Source organism: Vigna unguiculata, chromosome 1, assembly GCF_037176805.1.
Source record: "Vigna unguiculata cultivar grain cowpea cultivar isolate G323 ecotype 2 chromosome 1, ASM3717680v1, whole genome shotgun sequence".
Classification (NCBI taxonomy): domain Eukaryota; kingdom Viridiplantae; phylum Streptophyta; class Magnoliopsida; order Fabales; family Fabaceae; genus Vigna; species Vigna unguiculata.
In genome coordinates this window covers 48,149,119-48,159,446 of record NC_140792.1, presented here as the reverse complement: position 1 = coordinate 48,159,446, position 10,328 = coordinate 48,149,119, and the positions used below count along the sequence as shown (strand labels likewise).

General features: G+C 29.0%; 2 protein-coding genes across 2 annotated transcripts; both read left to right on the top strand.

The window, feature by feature from the left end:
- Positions 1-2,132: 2,132 nt before the first annotated feature.
- Positions 2,133-3,831, top strand: LOC114186613 (histone H3.3). The gene is made up of 5 exons (XM_028074570.2): positions 2,133-2,274; positions 2,584-2,655; positions 2,785-2,861; positions 2,951-3,041; positions 3,362-3,831. The coding sequence occupies exons 2-5, from the start codon at positions 2,584-2,586 to the stop codon at positions 3,530-3,532; spliced, it is 411 nt and encodes a 136-aa protein (XP_027930371.1). The 5' UTR covers positions 2,133-2,274; the 3' UTR covers positions 3,533-3,831.
- A 2,762-nt stretch (positions 3,832-6,593) lies between these two features.
- On the top strand, positions 6,594-9,069 carry LOC114191263 (uncharacterized). Its single transcript, XM_028080438.2, has 3 exons — positions 6,594-6,712; positions 6,872-7,395; positions 7,542-9,069. The coding sequence occupies exons 2-3, from the start codon at positions 6,900-6,902 to the stop codon at positions 8,831-8,833; spliced, it is 1,788 nt and encodes a 595-aa protein (XP_027936239.1). The 5' UTR covers positions 6,594-6,712; positions 6,872-6,899; the 3' UTR covers positions 8,834-9,069.
- The last annotated feature ends 1,259 nt before the right edge of the window (positions 9,070-10,328 follow it).

The following is a 10,328-nucleotide window of genomic DNA, read 5'->3' as shown; positions in this document are numbered from 1 at the left end:
TTAAAAAAAATGTTTTAATATATGTAATAGGTAAATTACCATATTGTCCTTTATTAATAAGTAATGTAAATTGGTATTTGTATGAATTATAACTACTTTGTTAATTTTTTACTACTAAAAATTGAAAAATAAATCATAAAAATAATAAAATAATACATTATTTTGACAGTGTATTGTAATAAATGGGATTGGTTCCAAGTAATATGGGATCGAATCCCTTCTTCCAACTTCACACATGGATCGATTCCAATTAATATGAGATCGGATCCCTTCTAACATGGTCATCGTTGGTTGGATTGGTTCCAATAATAGATGGATTGGATCCCTCATAGTGGATTGGTTCCGCACTTGAGTGGGTGATCCAACTTTCTTTATTTTATCCTCCATTGTTGTGTTCGTTTATAAAGCATGATACATGATAAAATAGTCTTTGCTAGATTAATTGTCTCAAAGTTACTCTCATTAGGCAAGATTGAAAAAGTGATGAATATCGCAAAGTATTGTTTTCACTCGTTCGTTATTTAGCGCAAACGAACGTAATAAACACCTTCTAACCCGTCTTCTCCATTCCCTTCAAACAACAAATCACATAAAACGAACACATGCTTAGTGAATGATTTGAGTAATATGATAGATAAAATAAAAAAAAATTATAATAGATAAAAAATTAAAAATACTAAAATAACCTTATAAATATATGAATTAATTTTTAAATTAGTAAAAATGTTAAAATTTAAAAACTATTATTTGATAAATTTTAAAAAATTATTATTTTTTAAATTATATTAAATTAGTATTATTATTTTTATAATAAGTATATAATTTAAAATTATTATTAATAATTTATTTTATTATTATTAATTATTATATAGATAAATTTTGTTGTTTATTATTATATCTAATTAGTGTATATTATTTATTATCATTATATATATGCGTATTTTAATAATAATAATATTTATTATATAAATAATTAATCATTACATATTATTATTATTGATTATTATATTATATATGTTATTATTAATAATTATTATATTGTTATGTAAACGGTTACGAACCGGTTTATATATATAAAAACTAAAATAATAATAATAATAATATATAATTTGTAATAACATATGTATAAATATTTGAAGAAAAGAAAAGAAAATATGTATATTATCACTAATATTTGAAATATCATGGATAAAAGTAAAACATATAGAAGATAAGGTTAAAATTTTTATAGTAATATTATTATTATCGCAATGATATTATTATTATTGTTATAATAATATTATTATTGTAGTGATATTTTATTACTGTAGGATATTATTATAGTGATACTATTATGATTATAACATTTAGACACATATTTTATTTTTGTTTATTATAAAAATATGTCTCGATTATTTATATCTTTTATTTATTTTATTATTAATTTATCTTAACATTCAAGTAATTATTTAAATTTAAAAATTAATTAAAAAAATTAGTAAAATAATAAAACTGATAAATTACTTTTTTATATGCATAATTATTTAAATTTAAAAAGTTATAGTTAATCGAATAAATTTATAAAAATTGACATTAATATTTTTAGCATAAAAATAATAATAATAATTATTATTATTTTTGATAATAGTTATTATTATAAGTATTTTTTTAGTTATAAAAAATATTATTATATTAAATAGTTTTACTAAATAAATTTATGATTTTTTAAAATTTAAAATTTTAAAAAATTAATAATAATATTATTAATATTTTAAATAGTTATATATATATATATATATATATATATATATATATATATATATATACTAAATTAAGTTAGATAAATATAATATTATAATAATTATTTTATAAAAATAAAAGAAAATAAACCCGTGCGTAAACACGGGTCACATACTAGTTGTCACATACTAGTTCGCATAACAAATGTGTAGTAAGCTATCACTTTAAAGTTTATGGTTTATAAAGCAGGAAGAAATGGGAAAGGCAACAATAGCTAACCAATGGGAATTGGACAATTAGACTTGGCGATCCGTATTTGGTGTTCGAAGGGCATCGCAGCCGTTTATTTAATTTGAGAAAACACAGTTTGACATCTGATAGACCGTACGATTCGAAACAAAAAACACACGGATAATGAATCGTATCCGTTCGATCACTGACAAACTCCTCCAGTAGTATGCTATATATAGACCTCCACCCCCGTCTTTTGAAGAGTTTTAGATTCTTCTTCCCCTGATTTAGCCTCGCTTTTGGAGAACAACAGAGTCCGTCGAGGTTAGTTCTATTCGTCAATTTGGGGTTTCAATATTTTTGTTTCCTTTTTAACTTCCTTCATTTGAGCGCGCCTGGTTGCGTTCGAAATCGCTTGTGTTCGTCGAAACAATAAGTTATTTTTCTTGTTTCTTTCTTTCTAGGGTTTTGTTCCTCTTTGGAGACATTTAGACTGCTAATTATATTTCTTTTACTTCTTTGTTGCTTAATTAAACTCGGACAATATTTTGAAAGGTTATCTTACCCTTAATAAGGGCAAGAGAGTTCCAATTGTTTTCTTTTCCGTAACTTTGTTTGGGTTTGTATACGTAGATGGCCCGTACGAAGCAAACTGCTCGTAAGTCAACGGGAGGAAAGGCTCCTCGGAAGCAGCTTGCAACTAAGGTTCGTCGGAAAATCTCAATAACCGTTCTTGATTTGATCTTGGGGTTTAAACTTTATGTTCTTGATTTGATTTTGGGGTTTAAACTTTGTGTGATAGCATTAATGTTTGGTCTCAAATTTTACGTCTAGGCTGCACGTAAGTCTGCACCAACCACTGGTGGTGTGAAGAAACCTCATCGTTATCGTCCTGGTACTGTTGCTCTTCGGTGAGTCTTTAGTGTCTTTCTTTCGTTTTCTTCTTGTAGTTTCTTTATGCCTGGCTATGGTCTCTAATAATTATTGTTTCTTTAAATAGTGAAATTAGGAAATACCAGAAGAGTACCGAGCTTCTGATCAGGAAACTCCCCTTCCAGAGGTTGGTTCGTGAAATCGCTCAGGACTTCAAGGTATTGATGGGTCGTAATTGCTATCTGTGTTCTGTCTAGATGAAATTTTTCTGGGATTATTTTCTTGAAGAAAACGAGCAACTATGAAAAAAAGATTCTTCTTAAACAATAAAATTGTTTACTTTATTCGTAATTTACTTCTTGTAGCTTGCTTGTATGGGAAATTGTTTTTTTTTTCTATCTCTATCTTACAGACATGCTTTTATGCTCGGAACCTGTGCTTTTTAATGCTTTTATTACCTTTTTTTTCTTCCTAATCTAAGTTTAAATTTCTAAGTTGAAAGGTTGTCGTTTAAAAAAGAAATACGCTGTGTTTGCAGACGGATCTGCGTTTCCAGAGTCACGCAGTGCTTGCACTGCAAGAAGCCGCTGAGGCATACCTTGTTGGACTCTTCGAGGACACTAACCTTTGTGCCATTCATGCTAAGCGTGTAACAATTATGCCCAAAGACATTCAGCTGGCAAGAAGAATTCGTGGCGAGCGTGCCTGATGTGGTAGGTTTGTAGTTGTGAAAGGGAGTGGCTGCAGATGGTGTCTTGTCATTCAAATTTCGTTTTTTTTTTCTTCTGAGGGTAGCTTGTTAGGGAGTAGGTGTTTACTCGTAGTGTCATTAATTGTGAAATAGGCAAATACTTCTAAAGGTGGTGACTACTGTCTTTATGGAAATGGCTTGTAATTGAATTTTGGACATGGGTCTGTCTTTGTTTTGTTTTCACGGGATTGTGCAGCCATGTGGTAATTGTATTGGACAACCTTCAGTTGCCTTCTAATCTGGTTTTTAAGTTCTAAGTTTTCTGTCTTTGTGGGATTATGCTTGGAATTTTATCTATGTCTTGTGCTTATTATCATTAATCACCTTACTTTCTTCACGATTGAATATTGCAATTTGGATTCATTGCTTCGCAGAAGGAATTCTCTGATTTAAAAACCGACTAAGAACAGAACTGAGTCGTTAGATTCTAGGAACAAATTCAGTTTACTTATATATTTGTTCTTGGGATGAAGTTATAAACCATCATAAGTCTATCTTAGGCGGGTCATAAGGCCTGATCTTTCGTTCTTAAAGTTAACAATGTTTTACATGGTCGTACTGCTAGATGAATTATATTCACTGCAAGTATTTAAGGCAATATTTGGTAAAATCAGCATGTTTCCGTATAATGAATAATGAAAGCCGTGATGTCAGTCAAAAAGTTGCCTTGGTTTAAAATATTCAGTAATGCCTTATGATTAGTTCTACTGCATCCCGTTTGTATCTACTGGATTGTACTTTTATTAGGGTTTTTATCAGTTTTCTTCAAAATTATGTCAAATTGATTTTTCTTACTGATGTGTAGTTTAAAAGTATTTCAATATTGAATTAACATAGTAAATTTTCGGAAATTGTTATTTTAAAAAATACATATAAAATTGAAATTACAACTTCTACGGAAGTACTTCAAAACTAGTAATGAAATTTGGTTAAAGATTAGTTTCATAGAAGTAATTCAAAACTAGTAATTGATTATGAATTTAATTTGATTAGACGTGGGTTAAGGTAGATTGAGAATAAGAGAAAACATTTAAATCAGAACCAATCTAATATATCGTTTAAATTTGATTTGGCTGCACTGGTACATACATGCTATGCTCTGTTCTACAAGAACTTTCATCCCCAAAAGGCCATATACTATTGTTTGTCAACTTTTATGGTTGATGGAAAAATCATATATTTGATTGAAATCCACATTTGGGAGTAACAATCTCAACATCAACTTTTCTAGATCCAAATTCTGAACATGTTTTCTTGTATTTAAACAATAGGTATAGTAAATCCTATTTAACATGTTTCTATGTCCACTTCCTCGAGCCAACTTTATAACTTGCATAAGTTATTCATACCCAACTTGAGACAACCTAAAACACCCAAATGAATTCATTATTTTCATCGCCTTAAACATTACAAAATGATGCTATCTTGGCCTTAACCAAAATCATCATTGCTGTTGAAAAAAAAAAAACAATTTGCTGAAATTTATCATGACTTAAAAAACATAAGTATTTTAGAAAGGATGTGGAATAGTATTTTGAGATTTTTTACTCAACATTAGTTTGTCTAACGACATGCAACCTAATTAAGACATAAGATATTTATACTAGTTTATCTATATTCTTAGAGTATATCTAATTTTTCTTCAATAAATTGTTAAAGAATACCGCTATTCTTAAAAGGGTTACAATAAAGTGTATAATATAGACAAAAACTTGTACAACAAATTGTTACTTGATTTATGAACCGAATGTAAAATTCTAGTTGAGTGGATATAGCATAAATGACCTTTTATAAAGGTGTAATTTCATAGCATGAAAAATATTACAAAATTCCTATCTAAGATTATACGAGAACTGTAGTTACAGACGAACGTAAGCTTTTGGTTTTTTGTATGTTGTAGAGGTGTGTATCTATTTATCTTCACTTTGATACATGCTTACAAAAATGCTCAATGTAGAACAACGTTTGTCATAAATTCGATATAAAATATTTAAAAGTTATGATTCTGGATAAGTTTGAGTCTATAATAAAGAAATTGACTTAAATGTCAAATGTAAAAGACTGTTAATGTAGTTTCCTGAAAGAAACTATTAAATTTTAGTTTTGTTTGAGATTATAATATGATAATCTTTATTTATACAATAATTTATTTAAGAGGGAAAGATAAACTGATACACATTATACCTATATGATTTTTCTTTTCTTAATTGAAAAAAAAAAAGTAAATAGAAAAACATAGTAGGTGACATTACTTATAAGAATATTACTTTACATTTTTACTACCTCTTTGAGCTACAAGGATGGAGTTGTATTGCTTTTTGTACCTGATAACATGACTTTCATTCGATTCGAATTCTTATATAAAGCATGTAATGCATTTTCAGAATGTTGTGGCAGAATTGCTAAGCTTTTAGATAATTTTAATTAATCTATGCATACTTTAATAAAAAGTTACTGTTAACAATTTATACTAATACTATTATTTGTAGATATATCTTATTTGAACTTGACTACACGTTCCAAAATTGCTACATCGATGTGATTTTTTTTTCCCAACCATTTAACTATAAAGATGGATAAGAATCCTAATCGATTAAGTTAACTGGTTCACATCATAGTGATATCTATGTATTGTGAAACGATAAAATTATAATTTTGTAATTAACTTTTTTATAAAGATAATTTCAATTAATTAAAAAAAATTACAAAGTTAGTTTAATTATGATTTCCTACCATTCTTAAGTACGAAGAGATTGATTAGTTAAACGAAAATTACGTGAAGACTTTATTCAATTCCAATGCTTTTCTCATCTTCATTTGTACCATACAACACGAAACACATTATTATTTATCAATTTTAAGGTTCATGGTAAAGCCCTTTTTACGTTCTTTTCTTACTATCTTTCCGTATTATTTTTTTCACTCTCTAATAATAGAACATTTCTTAATGCACAATTATCTACAATCAAACATATTCACTTGTGAAATCCTACACTTCCTATTTACATTCACCATTTTCCGTCCATTGTTGATAAAGGATATTTTCCAAGCCTCTCAAACTGTGTTTCATGCACTAAATTCATTTTGGAATCGGGAACAACACCAATTAAAGCCAGTCTTCAAATTAGAATTATTTCTGTAACTATTTATACCTGTTTCTTTTTTCTTTTTTGTTATTTTATTGAAGTCGATGATTGTTGAATTTTTTTTTTTTCTTTTACTATACATTACGACACACGTATGATAACTGTTGTTTTGATTTGTTCTAAATATGTTAATTGTTTTTGAAAAGGATAGTTGGTGATCAATAAATTGGCAAGGGAAGATGATAGAACAAGATTTCATGAAGAAATATGATAAGAAAATGAAGCAAATAGGGGAGCAAATGAGAACACTCGAACGAGAGAGAGTTCAAGCATTAAATGACCCAAGACAAATGAAAAGGATTGCCGAGGAAAATAAGGCGATGGTGGATGAAACATTAGCCAACAAGAGATTAAGTGTTAAAGAATCGAACAACAAATTGTCAGAGAAAGATGTGTTATTGGACAACATGAGGAATGAGATGGATAATCTTAGATCTTCCGAGGATAATGCAACGACCTTGTTATCTAATTATAAAAGGAGAATTCAAGAGCTGGAGATTGAACTAGACAAGACAAAGGAGTCAGAAGCCAATTTGTTTGACACATTAGTAATGCAAACCAAACAATTGGAACAGAACAAGATTCTGCTTGAAGAATCAAAGCTTGAGATAGCTTCTCTTGAAGAAAAATGGTTGGCAGCTGAAACAAGTGCCGATCAACTCTCTAAAAATCATGGTAATGCTTTAATCTCTCTGATCCTCCTTTTCAATTTTGATTAAGATTGGTACCATCTATTCTATTAGTAATATTTTGATGACTCCCACCTTTGTTTTTTGTGTTGTTTATTTGTGTTATTGAATGTTTTTGGTTTGATTTTGTAGACACAGAAAATGACTTTCCATCGAAGAAAAGTGGAGAGGGGAAGGAAATTGAAACTGAAATAAAAGAGGTGAGGTGCAATGGTGGGGAAGTTTCTGAGAAGGTTAAAACCATGCTTGAAGAACTAAGCATACTTAAATCTGAACTGAAGTTAGCAACTGAAGCAGAAGAGAATAGTAAGAAGGCGATGGATGATTTGGCATTCGCATTGAAAGAAGTGGCAACAGAAGCGAACCAGGTGAAAGCAAAACTAACCCTAAGCCAACTAGAACTAGAGCATTCAAAAGAGGAAGTTGAGCGTTGGAAAGTGATGTTAAAAACCACAGAAGAAAGGTACAAGGAGATTCTTGAAGCAACGAGGAAAGAAGCCGATAAGAACAAGAACACGGTTGAGAGGTTGAGATCGGAAGCGGAAGAGTCTCTTATAGCGTGGAATGAGAAAGAGGTTGAGCTTGTGAATTGCATTAGAAGAGCCGAAGAGGAAAGGTTAATTGCAAAGCAAGAGTGCAATGATGCGCTTGAAGCTCTGAAAGAGGCAGAGAATAAGGTAAGAGTTTCAAAGGAAGAAAATCAGAAGTTACGCGATATTCTTAAACAAGCCTTGAATGAAGCTAATGTTGCAAAAGAAGGTGCAGAGATTGCGAAGGCTGAAAATGCTAGGTTACAAGACAGTCTTAACTTACTTGTCCATGAGAACGAGATGTTGAAAATCCATGAAGTGGCGTCGTTTGAGAATATCAAAGAGTTGAAACGCATGCTATCGGAATCATCGATAAAGGAGTTCAAAAATGAGGACACTGAGAAACCACCGGTGAAAGAAAGTGGCAAAGAGGAGAGTAGTAATATCAAGGAAGGAAGAAGAACAAGGACACATGGCAATTACTCAATGGATCAAAGGGAACACAAAGAACCTAGGAGTCTGAACAAAACTTTTAGCCTTAATTTGAAGGAGATGATAACACCACATAGCCATAAGCAACAACAACAGAGCAAAACGGGAAACGAAGAGGTGAATAAGGACGTTAAAGATACTAAGGATAAGGATGCTGATGATGACACATTAAAGGGTTCAATATTTGATGAAGTGGATTCATCGGATTCAGAATCACGACAAGACATGGAAATCCCTGATGATTTTGATCATCTTGATGAATCTCATTTTGATGATCCCGAGGGTGATAGGAACTCAAGAAAACGAAGAGCTTTACTAAGGAGATTCGGTGACCTTATACGAAGAAGAAGTTACCATAATCATCGAAAGGATCCATCCAATGAAGAACATTTACAGACGTAACATTCGATCTCTGTAAGTATCAATTGTTGTATTAATTAGATTGTAATGTTAACGATGTTTTGATTCAAAACTTTTTTCTAGATCATTTCTAAAATTTGAAATTTTTTAGATCAAGTTTTTGTTTCATATGTGAAGAATTTTTTTTTTCTTTTCGTGATGTAAAGAGTGATTGTATGTGAAATGTTACATATAATTTAGAGAATAATGTAAAATGTAAAAGTTTCATATCATTTAGATACAAGGTTAATATACAAATTTATGTTTAGTGGTTTTTTCTTGATGTTTGAAGAAATTTATGTGTAATTCAAACTGTAATTGGCAGGAATTTACTATTTCAAATAGTTTAGAGAAAAAAATAAAATATTCTTAGAGTTGTTTAAAGTTATTTTTACTATCTAAAAGAAGTCATTGAAAATAATAATGAATAAAGTATATTATATATTTATTTATAAATCTTTTAAAATAATTTTCAAGAGAAATGATTTTCAAGATATATTTTTTAATTAAATACAGATGTCATATGGAATGTCACCTTATAGAAACTAACTTTAATAAATTTTATTAGTTACTCACTATTTTTTTTTTTTATCTTTTGCTATTTTCTTTTCTTTCCCAACCCAGTGAATAAATATTCCATTTACAAAAGTTGTATAATGTTTTTTTTTTCACACTTAAAATATGTAAGGAAAGTTAATTTTGGTTTTGGGGTTCGGTTTTTTCGAGTATTATATAAATAACATATTAGTTTTGTTTATCATATATCCGAGGTTTTTTTTTTTTTTGTTGATTTGACAATTTTTTCTACGGAGAAAAATATAAAAAGCAATAATTAACGTGGAAAAAATAAAACACCGCGACAGCTTATTACGTTATATTGTGGCAAATTCATAAATCCGGCAAGCAAAGACCTTTTCTTCGCATTTTCTCTGAGGTTTAATGAAAACCTTGAAAAAAGAAAAAAGTAGACAGATAACTTTGAAAAAAAAAATTAGGGACCACTTTTATTTTATTCCATCTTGTTTTTGGTTAAATAACAGCACCGTTATTAAAAATTCAATGGAGATTAAAAAAAATGTTTTATAATTCAGGATTATGATGTGCTCAATCATATTAATTATCTATTTCTGTTGCTTAGGGCATTATTTTTAAACTTTTAGCATTACAAAGAGTAAAACAAACTTCAGGTTTTTTTTTTTTTAATTTAATTCACCTGATTGAATTAAAAAATACTTGATTTTTTGATGAAATTAAAAAAGAAAAGTGTTTTTAAGAATTCAGTTTTTTCTTTAAGATGTACCACTAGATTTCATAAAGTCTGACAAAATTATTATACATGATAATATAAAATCGATGGAAACTAGCATCATAATTTTTAATACTTTTTAAATTACGAAATTAACATAAACATGTTAAATATTGTTACTTCAATATTGTTGTTATTATATTTAGGGTAAAATATGATTTTAGTACGTGAATTTAATATGAAACTAAAATT